Source organism: Staurois parvus, unplaced genomic scaffold, assembly GCF_062004578.1.
Source record: "Staurois parvus isolate SC_StPar_1 unplaced genomic scaffold, SC_StPar_1.0 ptg000022l, whole genome shotgun sequence".
Classification (NCBI taxonomy): domain Eukaryota; kingdom Metazoa; phylum Chordata; class Amphibia; order Anura; family Ranidae; genus Staurois; species Staurois parvus.
The window spans coordinates 1,709,507-1,729,845 of record NW_028317818.1 but is presented as its reverse complement, the minus strand read 5'-3'; the positions used below and the strand labels follow the sequence as shown (position 1 = coordinate 1,729,845).

Sequence of the window (20,339 nt, the reverse complement as noted above, 5' to 3'; positions counted from 1 at the left end):
ACGCCCCATTTCAGTATCAGTATGCTGACTGCAAAGCTTTCAAGGATATTAGATTTTTCATACAAAAGGGAGGTGTTTTGGCAGTATATATTTACCAAAGTCATAGGTTTATCATTTATCTTCCCTTTTAAAAAGAGATAGTGACATTTTAGGTCTGTTATGTCTTCCCCTATTATGATGGGGGTTGTCTTAAAAAATAAGATTGATACAGCTTTAGACTTGCTCATAGAATTAGATGCTTGCAAACATCTGGTATATTTGTGATTAGGCAGCTTGGATGCTTCTCCTTGTTTTAAATGAGTTTCCTGGACATAGGCCACTTGTGCATTGCCAATTTTTTTTGAGCAATGGTTTATTAAGCACAAAATTTCAGGAAAAAAAAACACCAACTTTAAAGCGATTGTAAAGTCTCCAAAAAAAACAAAACAAAAAAAACCCCAAACAAACATAATGCTTACTTGCTCTGTGCAATGGGTGCTTAAAAGTGATCGGAGGGGAACCAATTGCTTCCACCTGACAGCCAACAGAATGTGTTTAAGTTCCCTCTCTGTTGCCGATGTATGACATACAGTACATCAGAGGCAGTGAAAGGGTTAAAGGATAAATGCAGGAGACAGTACACACTGCAGCTTCTCTAGGAAAAAAGGAGCGAGCCTTGCACTTACCTCAGTGGTGGTCTGGAGAGTATCCTGCTAATAAGTATCACATTCCAGACACTCTTCTGTTCTCCAATAGGAATATTCCAAAGAAATCTTCAGGGACAGGTTTAAGTCGGTGGGTGTTTTGCAACCCTAGACCTGTAAAGAGCTCTGTGGCTATGTAACAGGTCACTAGGTGCCTTAAGAGCATCACAAGCAGAGTGCAGTGCCCTAGGGTCATATTAGAGCCTGCATCTTCCTCATGGCAGGGGCTAGGTACGGCCTCCAAGTGAGCACTGTGGATCAGCCAATCCAGAAAACCGCAGAGAGGTCTCTTGGCTCTGCAGTGAAGAAACTTGACTGAATTTTAAAAAAGGCTTGATAAAAAGGAAAAAATGGTTGTCGTGGACTTGTTCTGAAAAGTCCACTAGCAAAAACTGAAGCAAGCAGTAGTGGTTATACTGGCTAACAGTTTTTTGCTGCTAGTGTCCAGTTCTCATGTAGGTGGCAGTATAACCCATATATCTCAGAATTATGGAAATATTTTGGATTGACAGACCCTTTAAGTAGTCACTACCATAAGTAAAAAGACAAGTAACTACCATCAAAAGGTTTTTAATCTTGTTTTATATTCAATTTATAGAACGACGTATTAGATATATATTTACACACACAGATTATCCTTTAAGGCCATATATCTTCCAAAGATGGGGAAAAGTTTTTGACTGGGTAAATCTTTAAGGACGGTTTTCTATGACTGCTGGCTCTTCCAATTTCTGAACTGCTATTTTATGAACAAGTTCATCTACAGCAGTTTTAAAAACAGGGGTAGGGTCCTGAAACCAAAAATAGGTAAAGTTACAGTAGTAGTAATTTTTTTAACACACTTGTAGCATTTACATTACCAACAAAAACATACCAGTAAAGTGTGAATATGGGGAAAAAAAAAAAAAATCTTTCCAACGCATACACATTCTCTGTGTTTTTTTAGTTACATTGTTATCTTCTTACATTACATATGTATTAAGCTTGTATGTACAGTGCCTTGAAAGAGTATTCATACCCCTTGAAATTTTCAACATTTTGTCATGTTACAATCAAAAACGTAAATGTATTTTATTGGGATTTTATGTGATAGACCAACACAAGGTGGCACATAATTGTGAAGTGAAAGGAAAATGATAAAGGAACAGCAATTTTCAAGTCTTGCCACAGATTCTCAATTGGATTTAGATCAGGACTTTGACCTGGCCATTCTAACACATGAATATGCTTTGATCTAAACCAGGGGTCTCCAAACCATGGTCCTCCAGGTGTTAAGGAACTGCAAGTCCCATGAGGCCTTGCAAGACTGACAGCCACAGGCAAAACTCCCAGAGGCAGAGGCATGATGGGACTTGTAGTACTTCAACAGCTGGAGGGCCATAGTTTGGAGATCCCTGATCTAAACCATTCCATTGTAGCTCTAGCTATATGTTTAGGGTCATTGTCCTGCTGGAAGGTGAACCTCCGCCCCAGTCTCAAGCCTTTTTCAGACCTTAACAGGTTTTCTTCTAAGATTGCCCTGTATTTTGCTCCATCCATCTTCCCATTAACTCTGACCAGCTTCCCTGTCTCTGCTGAAGAAAAGCATCCCCACAACATGATGCTGCCACCACGTTTAACAGTGGGGATGGTGTGTTCAGGGTGATGTGCAGTGTTAAGTTTTCTGCCACACATAGCATTTTGCTTTTAGGCCCAAAAGTTCAATTTTGGTCTCATCTGACCAGAGCACCTTCTTCCACATGTTTGTTGTGTCCCCCACATGGCTTCTTGCAAACTGCAAACGGGACTTCTTATGTCTTTCTTTCAACAATGGCTTTCTACTTGCCACTCTCCCATAAAGGCCAGATTTGTGGCGTGCACGACTAATAGTTGTCTTGTGGACAGATTCTCCCACCTGAGCTGTGGATCTCTGCAGCTCCTCCAGAGTTACCATGGGCCTCTTGGCTGCTTCTCTGATTAATGCTGTCCTTGCCTGGCCTGTCAGTTTAGGTGGTCAGCCATGTCTTGGTAGGTTTGTAGTTGTGCCATAGTCTTTCCAATTTCAGATGATCGATTGAACAGTGCTCCATGAGATGTTCAAAGCTTGGGATATTTTTTTTATAACCTAACCCTGCTTTAAACTTCTCCACAACTTTATCGCTGACCTGTGTTCCTTGGCCTTCATGATGCTGTTTGTTCCCTAATGTTCTCTAACAAACCTCTGAGGGCTTCACAGAACAGTTATTTACTAATTAGGTGATTTATGAAGGCAATTGGTTCTACTAGATTTTAGTTGGGGGTATCAGAGTAAAGGAGGCTGAATACAAATGCACACCACACTTTTCAGATATTTGTAAAAAAATTTGAAAACTATTTATTATTTTCCTTCCACTTCACAATTATGTGCCACTTTGTGTTGGTCTATCACATAAAATCCCAATAAAATGCATTTACGTTTTTGGTTGTAACATGACCCCATTTCAAGGGGCATGAATACTTTTTCAAGGCACTGTAACCTTGAAACCTCAATAAAAATATTGTACCATAAAAAAAAGCAAGTACAGAAAAATACGTGTTGACCCTGTCAAAAACAGACTTATAACTTCCTGTTTCAGCAAAGAACATAGCGCTTCTCCTACTACTCTAAAAATCCCAAGCTGTGTTATCAGCCCTGCCCTTCATGTGTGTTAGGAATACAGAACAGCTCCTTGTTATGGGGGGAGGTGTTCTGTAGTCCTAACACACAGAAGTGTTACTGGCAGGATCACCTAAAAAAAAAAATAAAACAAATGCAGTCACCTCACCTAAGTACTGGTAAATTGCAGTATATTATATTTTGTTCAGCTTAGATCCCATAATTAAAAGAAGTGGTACCTTCTTTTCTAGAAGTCTTTGTTTTTCTGCAGCTTCTTCCAAAGTTAAGCCAACCCACTCTGCTTCTTCAAGTGGAATCTCAAATGCCTGAAAGGTAGTGTTATTATTGTCATAATAAAATGCATAGTTTTACCAGTGTAACAGAAAAGATTAATTTTGACTTCACTGTAAATTCTATATCTTGGTGTACAGTAGAGGACACAGGCATTATTATTTATATACCATGGGTTATAGGTTTGCACCTTCAGGTGACTGGACACTGGCAAGCTTTTGAGGAAATGCCCCTATAACCCCTACCCCATTCTGTGAGTCCTCAGTTTTGTAGCAAGCAATGCAAAATAACAAGGAGAGTTTAGGGAGGGTGGGTGTCCTGTGTCCTGTACTGTAGTCTAAGGTAAGGCAAAATTCTTATCTTAATTATACAATACAGGATACACGCAAATTCTTCATACAGCATGGGACATCCCAAAGCAATGAATACAAAGATGGGCAAATAATAGACAATAGAACTGTGCCAACGGGAGCAAAAACAGGGATAAAAACCCAGATTCAGAGTGCTGCTGAGAGAATCTTGCGGGCAAAAGCTGCATCAGCAGAAGAAGGAACATGCACCTGCTGCTGAACAGAAAACCAGGCAGCAGCCCTACAGAGTTGGGCGACTGAGGATTGGTGCCTAAAGGCCCAGTAGGTTTTAACAGATCTGGTGGAGTGTGTGTGTAATATTGCAGTTGTTTTAGACACAAACCCTAGTAATCAAATTTCTTAACTATCTAGCAATGGTGGATTTTGATGCAGGGTGCACCTTGGGAGGACCCAAGAAAAGGACAAAGTCTGCTTATCTAATAGAAGCAGTAGCTTTTAGGAGCACCCTAATGGCTCTACCAACATCTAGGCTATGTAAAGAAACATCCTTTGGATGCCTAGGAGCAAGGCACAAGGATGGTAGAACATTGTAATGTCCTCATTGAGATGAAATGCTGAAAGCACCTTAGGAGAGGATAGTTATGGTAGTGCTTCTCAACTAGGGTGCTACTTGGGTCCCCCTGGGGTGCCAAGAGCACAAGACTCAGTTTGCCCTGGATCAGAGATGGATGAGTGGACTGGTCTAGGGCATAATATGATGTCATCACTATGACATATGTGGAAGAGCTCTTTACAAGAAAGAGTGGCCAGTTCTCCAACAGATGTTTGGGCAACCAGAAAAGGTACTTTATTGGCAAAACTCCAAGGGAATAATCCCTGAAGGGTTCAAAGGGGGCTTCTTACAAGGCAGAAGAACCAAGTTAAGGTACCAGGGGAGCACATGATGGTGCATGGGGGCCTGTTATGAGAAACACCATGAATAAAGGTTTTTATTAGGGATGCAAAGCTAGAGGCCTTTGTAAAATTTAGGATAAGTCTGCAGGCAAGGTATTCTGTGGAGGAGTCATGTAGCCTGAACTGGGACATGGGGATATTCCAAGGCCAGAGCCAGAGGATCCCTGGTTCTTGGTAGAAACAAACGTAGTTTGTTGTTTATTCTGGAGGATAGGAAGTCCACATCCAGAGTCCGCTATTTTTGACATATCAGATTGAACACATCTGGACGAAGAGACCATTCCCATTGATTCAAACAGTGGCGACTGAAATAATCCACTTGATAACTGTCTATTCCTGGGATGCAAACCACAGAAATCACTGGTCAGTGAGTCACTGTTCAGAAGACAACCTGATTTGCTTCCTTGACTGTCAAGGAGTAAGAGGAGTGAAAGACTCCTCTCTCTTGCCTGACAGACTTGTATCGTTTGTACGAACTTTCCAATTGTAGGAAAAGAAGATCATCTCACTGTTAGAGCTGAATTTCTTGACTGGGGGTATAGAAGCATGGGTAGTTCCAGGGATCATTTTCCGTTCTGATAGTATGTTTAGTTGGAAAGTTCTTGAATGAAATTGGGTGAAAGGTACTGCCTCGAAGCAAACATTATACTCAGAATTCTCAGATAATCTCACTAATGAATTTGTCTCAGGTCTCATTTGTCGAGCATGAGCTCTCAGTGGAAGAGCTTTCTTTTCTGGAAAAAAGACTTTTGTATGAGATGTTTTTAGGATGAGGCCACGATACTCTAGATCACAGGTGTCAAACTGGCAGCCCTCCAGCTGTTGCCAAACTACAAGTCCCATTAGGCATTGCAAGACTGACAGTTACGAGAATGACTCCCAAAGGCAGAGGCATGATGGGACTTGTAGTTTTGCAACAGCTGGAGGGCCACCAGTTAGACACCCCTGCTCTACATGCATGAAAGGCTGGAGAGCAGAAATTGATCACCCAGCCATGGCACAAGGGATGAAGCAGTTGAACTGTTCTTAGGACATGTACTAAAAGTTGTAGGGGGAATGCATTCTTCAGGAGAGGGTCGTCTAGACAGCCTGTCATCTGAATGTCCTGAGGTCTTAGAAGAGCAGGTAAGGGTGCTAAGATGTCTGTACACACCCCGGGAGCAGAGGCCAGGCCTAAAGGTAATGCGACAACTGAAAGTGGTAATTTGCCACAGCATAGAAACCACTGATGTGGAGGGTAAATGGGATAGGCATCTTGGATGTCCATATATAATTGTATTCCACTTGTCTCAGAGAGGCAATTACTTACCTTGCTGATTCCATATGAAATTTTGGAATGCAGAGGAATTTGTTGAAGAACGTATGTTCAATTATCTTGATTAACTTTAGGAACCAACAATTTGCCCATGCTGGGACCAAAACAGGTCAAAATGTACAGATAGTGAACTTAAGGTAACAGTAAAGGTGATAAAAAAAAAAAACGGTTATCTGGGATGGAAACCCTCAGGGTCTCAAATGTATTAGCAAATTGTGCAGGCAAGGTGGATTGTCCCAGAGAGCTGTACATTGCTGAGCGATAAGGACAGATACCTTTGCTAGGCTTTGGTACGTTAACAGATTTGATTAGAATTCCACGAACCTGCCTTGTGGCGATACTGGTACAATGACTCCTTGGGATAAGTGGTGGCTCGGGGCCTTCTGCAAATTTGACTGTACTTGGACAGTTTTAGTTTGATCTGAAAGAAGAAAAACGGTGAGGCGACAGACTTTTGAACTCTATTTTGTAACCTTTGGAAACCACTGAACCCACAGATCTAAAACATCTGTGACCCAGAGAGATGCAAACAGCACCAGACACCCGACCACTTTTAAGAGGGAAGGTGCCCCCTTCATTGTGAAGAGGTCTTTGGAGAGGACTTGGCGGCCTTTGTGGGATAAGCCACAAGAGCTGAACTTACATTTAGAATTTAAAGCCTGGGAAGAGTGCAAGGTGCTCGGCGTTGAGGAAGTATCAGCTCCTGCAGGGTTGGTTTCGTTAAGGAAGCAAAGGCATGCGTGTGAGGCACCTCTTACAGGTAGCTTCTGCTATCCAAGCTTTTAGCCAGATAATACTGAGCTTATGAATGGAGATTAGAGCCATTCTGCATATGTCTCATGTTTCAAGGCATCTATACAAAAATAGCAGATGGAAGACACCACAATTGCTCTGTAACTGCACAATTCTGAAAGACAGGGTCATGTTGGTTGTTCATTGTCCTAGTCCAGTTTGCTGCAGTTTGACATACTGAAATAGCATCCAGAGCTAGTTGCATGGCTTGGTCTGCCAAGGTAAAGAGTCTGATTCTTGTTGATGAATGGGAGTAGAAGATGTGAGGTGGACAACGATGGCTGCATTAAAGCTGTAATTCTGACACAGATGCAGAGAACTCTGTTCTTGTCACACAGGCCACCTGTAGTGTGCCTCAGATAGAACTAGAATAAAATGCTGTAGCCAATGTTACTGGTACTCTGATGCAAGGAAAGCATTGTCCCTCTGAGGTGTTGAGCAGGCCTCCGGCTTCACTAGTTGCAGTGGGCATATCCCCGAAAGGGTCTGCAGGGGCTGGATTCCATAGTGATTGACTACGGCCCTGGACTTGTATAGCACTGTACGGCTAACAACGTGCTGAACCAAAAACTCATGTGAACGGCTCACAAAGGATCCAGTGCTTGAAGCAACCGTACAGGCTGTGCCCATGGCATGGGGTCACGGTACAGTTGTAGACTGTAAGGTTGAATGCAGAGTCCTTAGAAAAACAATAAAAGAAAGATAATAAAGCAGTGAAGCTGGTTTCTTCAGGAAGGACAAGAGGTCCATCACCTTCCGACACAAGCATGACTTGAGTGTGGTGTCGGGGTTGTAGGGGAGACACGCCAGGAGAACGTATCCTCAAAAGCTTGCCAGTGTCCCATTACCTGAAGGTGTTAGCCTATAACCCATGGTGTATGAATAACTTGCCTGTATCTTGTACTGTACAATCAAGATATACAGTTAGGTCCATATATATTTGGACACAGGCACAATTTTAGTTTTTTTTCAGGTATTTACCAAAACATATTCAAGTTATAGTTATATAATGGATATGGGCTGAAAGTGCACACTCAGGTTTAATTTGAGGGTATGTACATCCAAATTGGAGAAAGGGTTTAGGAATTACAGCTCTTAAGAGTAGCCACCCCCCCCCCCTTTTTCAAGGGACCAAAAGTAATTGGACATTTGAATCAAAAGCTGTTTCATGGCCAGGTGTTGGCTACTCCATTATTTCTTCATCAATTAAGCAGGTAAAAGGTCTGGAGTTCATTCTAAGTGTGGTATTTGCATTTGGAATCCATTCCTGTGATCCTACATCATGCGTTCAAAGAAGCTGTCCATGCAAGTTGAACAGGCCATTGTAAGGCTTCAAAAACAAAACAAATACATCAGAGAGATAGCAGCAACATTAGGAGTGGCCAAATCAACAGTTTGGTACATTCTGAGGAAAGAAGAACACACTGGTGAGCTCAGCAACATATAAAGGCATTGACTTCCACGGAAGACAACAGTGGTGGTTGATCGCAGAATCCTCTCTATGGTAAAGAAAAACCAATTCACAACATCCAGACAAGTGAAGGACACTCTCCAGGAGGTGGGTGTATCATTCTCAAAGTTTACAATCTAGAGAAGACTTCACGAGAGCAAATATAGAGGGTTCACTCAAGGCGCAAACCATTCATAAGCCTGAAGAATAGAAAAGCCAGATTAGACTTTGCAAAAAAAAATCTAAAAAAGGGCAGACCAGTTCTGGAAAAGCATTCTTTGGACGGATGAAACTAAGATTAATCTGTACCAGAATGACAGGAAGAAAAAAGTGTGGAGAAGGCTTGGAACAGCTCATGATCCAAAGCACACAACGTCATCTGTAAAACATGGTGGAGGCAGTGTGATAGCATGGGCATGCATGGCTTCCAGCGGAACTGGGTCATTGGGTTTTATTGATGATGTGATAGAAGACAGAAGCAGCTGGATGAATTCTGCAGTGTTTAGAGACATACTGTCATCCCAGATTCAGCAAATATGATTGGACAGCATTACACAGTACCGATGAACAATGATCAAAAACACACTGCAAAAGCAAACCAGGAGCTTTTGAAGGAAAAAAAGTGGAATATTCTGCAATGGCCGAGTAAATCACCTGATCTCAACCTAATTCAGCATGCATTTCACTTGATGAAGGCAAAACTAAAGGCAGAAATACCCACAAAGAACAACTGAAGACAGCTGCAGTTAGAGCCTGGCAAAGCATCAGAAAGGAGGAAACCCAGTCTTTGGTAATGTCCATGGGTTCCAGGCTTCAGCCAGTCATTGTCAGTAAAGGATTCTCAACAAAATATTAAAAATGAACATTTTATTTATGATTATATTCATTTGTCCAATTACATTGAGCACCTGAAAATTAAGGGACTGTGTAAAAAAAAAAATGGTTGCAGTTCCTAAACTTTGTACTTGCTATTTATGTTCAACCCCTTGAATTAAAGCTGAAAGTCTGCACTTCAAATTCATTTGGATTGTTTTGTTTTAATTTATTCTGGTGGCATACAGAGCCAAAAGTATGAAAATTGTGCCTGTGTCCAAATATATATGGACCTAACTGTATTTGTGGAGCTGCACTAAGCAAATTCTTCCAACAGTACAAAGAAATGAATGTCCAGAAATCTAAAATCTGGAAGACTCCTGAGAACAAATTGGATTCTTGATTACAATCCAGTTGAGCAGGACCTGCAAAAGAAGAGGATTTATACTCAACTGTCTCACCTCCTGTTCCTCCAATGATTGTTTGTTCTAGAGCTACAGCCATCAGAAAAACCTTCACCTTCAACTTCTAGAGTGTTGGATACCTGCAACCCCCGCCATATGTTGTGATAGTATCATAGAAGTCAGCAGACAGTGTGTCCTGTAGCAACATAGGGGCCCAGCAGGAAAAGAACATGCAGCATAGAACCAGGCATCTGACACACATGAAAGTGTGTCAGGTGTGAATAAGAACTTGATCTTCAAGAGAGCAAGATCTGGGGTACAGACAGTGGACAGGAAGTATAAATCATCCTCTACTGCAGGTCCGGCTTAGCTGCATTAAGTAATAGACTAGACGACATTAAAGACATTCTTTTAAGGACTGCAAAAGTTTCCAAAGAATCATAGTGGCTGTCATTGAGGATGTTCCATTCTGCAAATGATAGCTTACGGTCTACCATGTTGACTCTCTGGGTTCATTGTTTCAGTCAAAAAAATGGCCATACGTGCTTTGAATTTCTCTCTCCAGCATGGAGAGAGGAATGTCAGTTGCCGGCTATTGTTTTCAATAGCTGCTGGAGCAGACATTTACCAGAATAGTGCATCTGCTTGGATGCAGGTGCTTTTCAGCCAATATTTTCGAAAATATGACTGATGTATAACCAGCTACACCCGCCAACAGGTAGGAAAGATAAGGACTTCTGACTGTACTGATAAAAGTTCTTGTTCCAGATCAGTGAATGAGAAAGTAATAAAGTCAGTAATTAAATTCTTAGGAGGTTAGCATTGCCAGTCCTAATATTTATCCTAGGACAGATTTCTTTTAGCAGTGCTCTATTAACTTTCCTTCTGGCAATAACATTTCCTAAATAGTTGACCAGTCCAGGTTCATGGTTCATTCACATCCACTTCTTGCTATTATTCACCTGCCTTTAGTTTACGTTTAAAAGTCGAAAAGGCATGAAAATGCTTAAAAAGTCAAGTGTGTGGAGAGAAGAGTAAAGAATGCTAGCTTGCAATGATATATACGGGCAGCTATAATTGATCTGTGCTTTACTGTGCTGTGATTATGCACTTTTCTTTCCTTCAACTACAGGTTGTGGACTGTGTTGATGGGGAAATCCCATTGTATTCTGACAGCAGGAGGTTTCTCCTCCTTCAAAATACAATGATCACTGCAGTGATCTTACGAAAAAAGAAAAAACCTCTGACAGGCTTTTTGTACTGAAGTTTAGCAATAGATTGACTTCAGTACAACCATAAAGGTTGTAAAAATATAGTTTTTGGAAGCAGTTTCCCGGCAGAAAAAAAAAAACACTGAGCCGTTTCTAAAGTGCTTCTAAGTTTTTTTTTCCTTCATGTACTGTAAAAACACTGATAAAATTCCAATGCTCCTAAACATTTCTAAAATGCTGGAACAAAAATGCTATTATCAGTGTTTTTCATCCAGTGTTTTTATTGCATTGAGCTTAAAAACAAAAAATGCTAGTGTGCATGGAGCCTTAAATAGCTCAACCTCCATTTGGAAAAAAAAAACAGCTTTCTGACATATAACTATGAGTTAAATGAATTATAAACAACATCCACAGAAAAAAATAATAAAATAAGAACAAACCTTGTACTTGTTATAAATCTGTTCTCTTTTTGTTTGATCATCAGAGTGAAGATCTGGGTCTTTTTTAGCAAGACGCATTAGCATAGCTCTTTTTAGATCCATTCCTAACTTGGAGCATAAATCCCTCTGTGGAGTCTAAACACATTAAGAAAAACAATAGAGCACATACAATTAGGGGTGGTATATTAGGCTTTAAGGTTCTGTTCACACTTCTGCAACTCCAAAGTCGCATGATTTCCAGTGCAACTTTTAATGCAACTTTACACTCTCTGGCACTCAAATCGCATCAAAGTAGTGCAAGAACTTTTTCAAAGGCGCATTCACAAGTGTGAATGGAGCCTTAACCACATATTATTAGAAAACCAGACTAACGATCCCCTTTTATACAAATATGAACCCTGAATGTGAACTAACTTTCACCTATGCATACTTTAAAGCTGATCTCTGGGAATAAGCAAAGGTTCTTCAAATTCAAGAAACATGAACCCTTACTTGAATGTTGGTGTGCTTTGTGTATTTTTCCATATCTGTGCAGTAATCCAGTGTGAAACTGTGCCTTTCTGCAGGAGCTTCCTGAAATAAGGACCAATCAGTGCTGCACACTGTACTTATGCAGGGTTTTGTATTTGCCCTCCCCTTGTAGATTTTTACAGGCAGTCTGCAGTGGGTGGACCTGGCGCATACAAAGTACATTTATATTTTTTGTGGTTACTGAAAAATATATTTAAATGAAAGCTTTTTGCCCGGAGATTAGCTATAACTACATAAAATCATGCAAACATGTGCTTGATATGTGATTACCACTATTAATTCAATACGAAAGCCATTTAAAAGAACAAAATAAGGAACATGAGGAATTTTCATAAAGATGTTTGAATTAAATGAGCTACTGCACAATAATATACAGTACATGCATGCTGTATGTGTTTTGCGTTTCATATTCATACCTTGAGGATATAAAAATCAAATCCATAAGCAGCATCAATAAGATCCAAAGTTCTCATTGTCACCTTTATAGAAAATGTTTTGTCTAGTATTTCACTGTATAGTTCACGAGTGAAGAGCTGAGGCTTCCATGTAACCCTTAATCGGTTCGAGAGCTACAAAACAGAATCACATAAAACAATTACACGGTGCCCGTCTGTGACTTTCACTGCAGGTTACCTTCTCTACCAATACATATGTTCCATTCAATTTGGATTACATGCAAAAAAGGAAAATACAATGGTATAACGTTTCAACATATTTAAACTGACATTACATGTATAGCTTTGGAAAACATATGAAAAGAAGCCCAGAGCTTGAATGTAATATTCCAAGCTATTACCTTTATTACAAACAAAATCTATTTTTGCACACTGGCTACAAAACACTCTACCAATGTAAATTGTTATAAATATATCTGCCTCCAGAGAGCAGTCTAGTTGTCACCCAAGAATGAGCAACTGATTTAATTTTTTACAAACACCTTCCCCTAGCCATTGCATACAGTGGAGGGTTTTGTAATTCACAGAAAAAAAAGCTGGGAAAGCCAATAACATTTCTGAAAAAGTACACTGGAATGACAGTGGGGTTGATTTATTAAAATTGGAGCACGCATAATCTAGCGCAGCTGTACATGGTAGCCAATTAGCTTCTAACTTCAACTTGTTCAATTAAGCTTTGACAAAAACCTGGAAGAGGATTGGTTTCTATGCAGAGCTGCACCAGCTTTTGTGCTCTCCAGTTTTAGTAAATCAACCCCATTGTATTTCTGTCATAATTCACAGATATTTTTCTGTACTTAGCCAAAAAAAACAAAACAAAACAAATGCAGCTACCACATACAAAGACTGGTAAGCTGCAAGATGTTACCTTTTTGTTCTTGAGTTTGGATAAAACTTTAACTCCATGGCCACAGGTGTATAAAATCAAACACCTAGGCATACAGACTGCTTCTACAAACATTTGTGAAAGAATGGGTCGCTCTAAGGAGCTCAGTGAATTCAAGCGTGGTACCGTGATAGGTTGCCACCTGTGCAATAAGTCCATCCGTGAAATTTTCTTGCTACAAAATATTCCACGGTCAACTGTTAGTGGTATAACAAACTGGAGGAAACTGGGAACAACAGCAACTCAACCATGAAGTCATAAGCCATGTAAAATGACAGAGCAAGCTCAGCGCATGCGGAAGTGCGCAGAAGTCGGCAACTGTCTACAGAGTCAATAGCTAAAGACTTCCAAACGTCATGTGGCCTTCAGATTAGCACAACAATAGTTCATAGAGAGCTTCATGGAATGGGTTTCCATGGCCGAGCAGCTGCATCTAAGCCTTATATCACCAAGTGCAATGCAAAGCTTCAGATGTAGTGGTGTAAAGCACGCTGCCACTGGACTCTAGAGCAATAGAGACGTGTTCTCTGGAGTGACAAATCGCTCTTCTCTGTCTGGCAATCCGACGGATGTGTTTGGGTTTGACGGTTACCAGGTGAATGGTACTTGACTGACTGCATTGTGCCAAGTGTAAAGTTTGGTGGAGGGGGGATTATGATGTGGGATTGCTTTTCAGGGGTGGGGCTTGGCCCTTTAGTTCCAGTGAAGAGAAGAGAACTCTTAAGGCTTCAGCATACCAAGACATTTTGGACAATTTCACGCTCCCAACTTTGTGGGAACAGTTTGGGGATGGCCCCTTCCTGTTCCAACATGACTCCGCACCAGGGCACAAAGAAAGTCCATAAAGACATGGAGGAGCAAATTTGGAATGGAGGAACTTGACTGGCCTGCACCCAATAGAACACCTTTGGAATGAATTAGAAAGGAGACTGCGAGCCAGGCCTTCTCATCCGACATCAATGCCTCACTTCATAAATGTGCTTCTGGAAGAATGGTCAAACATTCCCATAAACACACTCCTAAACCTTGTGGACAGCCTTCCCAGAAGAGTTGAAGCTGCTATAGCTGCAAAGGGCGGGCCAACTCAATAAAAGTTAAAGTTCATATGTGTGTAAGGGCAGGCGTCCCGATACTTTTGGCAATACAGTGTATTAAAAAAAAACCCCAAAACATTCTGCTTATATAAAGAATTAGAAAGATCAAAAAAATTGAATATTTAAATAAAAATAGTCATTGGGGGAGATTTACTAAAACTGGAGAGTTTAAAATCTGGTGCATCTCTGCATAGAATCCAATCAGCTTCCAGGTTTTATTGTCAAAGCCTAATTAAACAAGCTGAAGTTAGGCGCTGATTGGATGCCATGCACAGCTGCACCAGTTCTAGTAAATCTCCCCCCACTGTTCAATGTCAGAGAATATTTTACCTTGTCATTATTGGCATAACGAAAGCCACTGATCCAGCCTTCTCCACCCCAAAGTCCATCATTGGCTTCTGGAGGAAAGTATGGAAGTATTGGAACATCAGCAACACGCTCTCGCTGTGCAGTTTTTGGATTTATCCTGTATTTTAGTCCATGTGGTTTCCAATGTACTGCAGTGGGCTTCTCTGTGTCATTCAGGGATTTCAGAAAATGGGCAGGCAGGCGTGCATAAATACCTTCCTTTAACCTCATAGACTTCCAGATGGCAGGTGGGTATTTATGCAGTGGCATCACGTGAGAAACTAAAAATATAAGATGACATACACATAAAAAATAAGACACAATATTCACAGTGAAGCTTGAACTTATCTATCAGGACTAGGAAGCAGCTAATGGACTATAATAAACACAATCTACATATTAAGGCAACCTGAACAAAAAACTGGACTCCAGGACCACCGTGTAAAAGATTTTTTTTTTTAACACATTAAGATAAAAACTCTATAGCTTTACAACCACATTCATTGATCAACCAGTCTGCTAGTCTGGTCCCACAAAACCTTCTTCCCCATGCTCTGACAGTTTAAGGTCCACTGACATCATCATGACCGAAGTATGGTCTATAACCTTGCACTGGATGAAAGATTGCTAAGGGACAGTCCACTGCCAGGGCATGAGGGAGTGCCTTCTGCTGGAGTGCAGGATCAGGGAAGAAACCTTTTTACAATCCCCTAGACTAAACGAGTAGCTAGCCCTTGCAGTGCAGACGCAGTCCCACTGCAAATGAGAATTTTCAGGATTCCTGGAATTCAGATTTGAAACCAGGGCTCGACAAATTGCAGATGCCAGGTTGCCATGGTGACTAGAAATTGTGTCCTGGTGCCTGGGCTTTTGTCAAACGATTCACTGTTGGGACCAGGCATGAGCAATTCCTATTGACCAACGCCCCGGAAATGCAGATTGGGGCGCCGGGCAGCTGATTTCGTTTTAACATCTGAAAACAAACCAAAAAAAAGAACAAAAAACTTTAGCTCTGCTGCTTACCTGTCGCAGAGCTAATGTTTTATTTTTCTTCTTCACATCATATTGGCACTCCAGCCTGCTGTGTGTGGGGTGTCGGCGCTCTCTGGGAATACACAGCTCCCAGCCACCACCTCTCCATCAGCCAGTCTCTAAGCGTCACTCCGGGGGGAATGACAGAGATGTGACAGGATGGCGGGCATGGGGGATGGAAGGACGAGCTTGACTGCTGGCTCCCAACTCCACCAAAGGGGCGATGAGAGAAGAGTGAGGGCTCTGACCTCCCTCCACTCTCCTCAATGGCTGTGCATATTTTTTTTCCCTTCAACCACAGGAAGGAAAATTACTCGATTCCCCCATTAACACAGTCAGTGTGCAGCTTTATTGTGTTCTGGCAGCGGGGAGCCTCAGCAACTGTCAGAACATAATGATCCATGCTGGTGGCTATAGCCCCGGCAATGATTGGGCGAAATAAACCTGAAAGGCTGGTTGTACTGAAGTCATTAGATCAACTAAAGTACAACCAGCCTACCCATAGATGGATCAAAATTTGGGCCAGTCTCTACCGAACCAGGTGAATTTCAATCCATCTATAGCTGGCTTTACTACAGGCTTACCTGTACGCCAAATATATGTTTAATACCTCTTTATTATGTAAATAAGGGGGCAATGTAAATGAAAAAAGGTTTGAACTGAATGCTATTATTGAATGAAGTCTTTGTCACTACACCCATGGTGTGCACTCAATGTTTAACCACTTCACGATCGCACTATAGCCAAAAGACAGCTACAGCGCGGTTTTCCAGTTCTGGGAGGGCGTCATATGACATCCTCCCAGAACACGCCCTCAGCGCCGTCTGTGATAGCTGTGTCCTACGGACACAGCTGATCACTTGATGAGTTAACAGGCCAATCACAGTGGCCTTTTACCATGTGATCAGCTGTGCCCAGATCACTGAGTACATACAGTTGCCGGTTATCAGCAGCACTTTCCTCACGCTGCCACAGCGTGAGGAAAGTACTGATGATAAACAGCAAGTGCAGAAAGTACTGCCGATAACCGGCAAATGCCACAGAGGACATCTGCACTGATCATCAGTGCCCACCAGTTCCACCCATCAGTGCTGCCCAGCAGAGCCACCAGTCAGTGTCACCTATCAGTGCAGCATCACCAATGCCCACCAGTGCTACCTCATCAGTGCAGCCTATCAGTGCCACTTCATCAGTGCAGCATAATCAGGGCCTCATCAATGCCCACCAGTGCCACTTCATCAGTGCCCATCAGTACTGCCTATCCGTACCACCTCATCAGTGCCCTTCCGAGTTTTGCTCTTTTTTTCTTTATTGTGCAAAAAATAAAACACCCTGTGGTGATTAAATACCACCAAAATAAAGCTCTATTTGTGTAAAAAAAAATGTTACAAATTTCATATGGGTACAGTGTTGCATGACCGCGCAATTGTCATTCAAAGTGTAACAGCTGAAAATTGGCCTGGACAGGAAGGGGGTGGAAGTGCCCGGTAGGGAAGTGGTTAAACGGCCGGACTGCTGTTTCTGCAAAGAATGTATATTTATTGTTGTAACGGTCAAAATGTGAACCAAGTGATTGTGACGTGTCTCCCGTCACCTACACTGCTGTCTCCGGTCCAATGCCAGCTATTCGGCGTGCAGCATACAAGTAGTAATAGCAGCGGCAGAGGACAGCGCTCACCTAGTCCAGGAAGGCACACTGACAATGACCACACCAGCCCTCGTCTTCAGGCGCTGAACTTACCGATCCCTCATTTACATTGGTAGGTAAGGTGACCCGGAGCTGATCATGTGACTTCCGCTAGTGTCGCGCTGCTATTACCTACAACACATTAGCCGGAAGTATCGGCTCTTGTAAGCAATAGAGTCTGGCTGCAGAATGGAGCTCCATTTTTGATAGAAGGCACGTGACCTCCACGCCCCCTTTTTTTTTTTCTAGTGAACTTTATTGTAACAAATAAACAGAGGCTGGAGAGAAGAGCTCCACTCAACAGGAAGCATGTGAGCTCCACTCCGATTTCCTGACCAGGTTATATTTTGTGATATGGCTCTGCGTTACTTTAACTGACAATTGCACAGTCATGCAACGCTGTGTTCTTTTTTTCCCATGAATAGAGTTTTCTTTTGGTGGTATTGGATTGCCTGTGTGTCTTTTATTTTTTGCACTATAAACAAAAAAAGACCAACAATTTTGAAAAAAAAAATATTTTTGACTTTTTAAAATCTAGTAAAAAATGTTAAAATCAGATTTTGTCATAAATTTGGGCCAAAATGTATTCTGCTGCATGTCTGCCAAATAAAATCCCAATACGTATAAATTAATTGGTCTACATGAAAGTATTAGGGTCTACAAATGGCGGTATATATACTGGCATTTAAATTCTTTTACACCAGTAATGGCAGTGATCAGGACTGCAGCCGAACTGGGGGACTGCAGTGGGCAATCTGACACTGGGTGGGAACTGACTTGGTGTCGCTGACATCCCCAGTGCAGGGATGTTGGATTCCTATGGCCCGACATGTAGTTCCTGGCTCCGGGCAGGTGGTTTTTTTCTACCTTTAGCAGGGCTCACTTCTCAGGTGAAGCAATTGGTGGCAGCCCTGCTGCCGATTGCTTCACACAATGCCAGCCTCTCCGCATCCCTGGCATGAGGTCTCCCAAGTACCGCTTGCCCATCTGTGGGCCCTGCTTGCTCCTCTCCCCTTCTTGTGCTAACCCAGTGTCATGTCCGGGTCTCCGCTAAGCGATTGTAATGCAATCCACGGGAAAGAATGTAATATGGTGCGATGTGCACCACTTTACATTCAGTGGAGCAGAGGGGGGACATGCATTTTAGACCTTGGATCATGTCTTTGCTAAAAAAAATCCCAATACATATAAATTAATCAATTTATGTGAAAGTTATAGCGTTTACAAATGGCGGTATACATACTGGGATTTTTTTTTTCTACTATCGCGATGAGCGACTTTTAGTGGGACTGCGGCAGACATTCTGACACTGGGGGTTACTGGCTTGGTGTCACTGACACCAATACAGAGATCAATGCTAACAAAAAGCACTGACACTGTACTAATGGCACTGAGCAGGAAGGGGTTAATATGAGGGCGATCAAAGGGATAACTATGTGGAGGGAGTGTTTTACTAGGGGGTGGGGTGTGTGTGCTTCACTGTAAGCACACTATTTTGGATGGCTGTGCTGTGCACGGCCATCCAGAGCAGTGTGCCCAAGCCGACAGGGAGGAAGACTGTTAGTAAACAAAACAGTCTTCCTTGGTGAGTGAAAAGCCTTTAAGGACTTTTACAGGGATCCTAAACCCTCTTTCGCATTCACTCTATAGGGATCTTCAACATCCACGTGGGCTCCACCGTTTAACCAGGAAAAAAAATCTCACATAGTGTGATATTGCCACATAATATTAGAAATTTCAAAGTATAGATTAAGGCCACTCACATATCATCGACTTGTAAAAGGCACATTTATTTATATATAGTAGACTCCAGGTAAGACATGAATATCAGCCATAGAACAGAGCAGAGACTCCACACAGACCAAACAAGGCTCCCAAAGATGGCCGCTGGAAAGCACCGCTCAGCGTGCGCTCCACTCACCGGAAGTGACGTCAGACATACGGGGTATGGACCGGAAATGCGTCAACGCGTTTCACCCCTCCCATCGGGCGTTCTCAAGCTCCCCCCACACTGACATCCCCAAAGCCGAACTACTGCCCCCTGCCCGACACTGTCAGACCCACACAGCTACCAACCCTGCCCCCTACGGACAGATTCACTCTCCCCCAGCTACCTCCTCCACTCCCCACTGAAAGACCCCAACTACCACCCCCACTGATACACCCCTACCCCCCAACTACTGCCACAGACTCCCACTGATACACCATCTCACCCCCCAACTAATGTACCCTCTCACTACTAACAGACCCAGACCCCCCCAACTACTGCCCCAAACCCCCCAACTACCGACCCAGCCCCCCACTGACAGAACCCCAACTACGGCCCCACCCCCAACTGACAGACACCACCCACCCCCAACTACCATCTCCTCCCCCAACTGATAGACCCCCAGCTAATGAACTCTCCCCCCACTGACAAACCTCCATCCCCCCAACTATGGACCCCTCCCCCCACTGACAGACCCCCACACCCCTATCACCCCACAACAAACCTCCACCCCTCCAACTACTTACCTCTCCCCCACTGATAGACCCTCAGCTACCACCCCCACCCCCCCACTGACAGATCCTCCCCAACTACCAACCACACTGAGAGACCCCCACCCCTTAACTACCAGCCCCCACTGACAGACCTCCAACTAACAACTCTCCCACCAACTGACAAACCTCAACCCTTCCAACTACTGACCCGTCCCCCCACTGACAGACCCCCAGCCCCAACTACCGCCCCACCACCCACTAACAGACACCCACCCCCTAATTACCACCCCACTGACAGACCCCCACTCTCTTTCTTCTCCCTTGTAAGTTGATTAGCGCTTTAAACATTACAAGTTTTGCAAATGTGTCTTGCAATTGAGGGGTTAAGTCAGCTTCTGCTTTCCTCATGCAGAATGACAGTGAAATCCTTTTCCCCCCGCCCCGCCCCCGTGTGTCCCCTGGGATCAGCGCTGTGAATGGAGAAGACATTTGTCCCCACTCCGCTGTCACAATGCCCGAGCTTCCACTGCCAATGACATCCTTTATC

At 42.8% G+C, this 20,339-nt stretch overlaps 1 protein-coding gene across 2 annotated transcripts; it reads right to left on the bottom strand.

Annotated features, from left to right (window-relative positions):
• Positions 1-1,237: 1,237 nt before the first annotated feature.
• MRPL28 (mitochondrial ribosomal protein L28) lies at positions 1,238-17,504 on the bottom strand. Of its 2 annotated transcripts, none has more exons than XM_089691633.1 (6): positions 17,366-17,504; positions 14,575-14,873; positions 12,226-12,378; positions 11,279-11,413; positions 3,537-3,623; positions 1,238-1,474 (listed from the first exon to the last, which is right to left on the bottom strand). In XM_089691633.1, the coding sequence occupies exons 2-6, from the start codon at positions 14,860-14,862 to the stop codon at positions 1,376-1,378; spliced, it is 762 nt and encodes a 253-aa protein (XP_089547759.1). In that variant the 5' UTR covers positions 14,863-14,873; positions 17,366-17,504; the 3' UTR covers positions 1,238-1,375. The 2 variants fall into 2 exon arrangements, with proteins under 2 accessions (XP_089547759.1, XP_089547752.1); XM_089691626.1 differs by having other exon boundaries at positions 17,303-17,460.
• Positions 17,505-20,339: the final 2,835 nt, after the last annotated feature.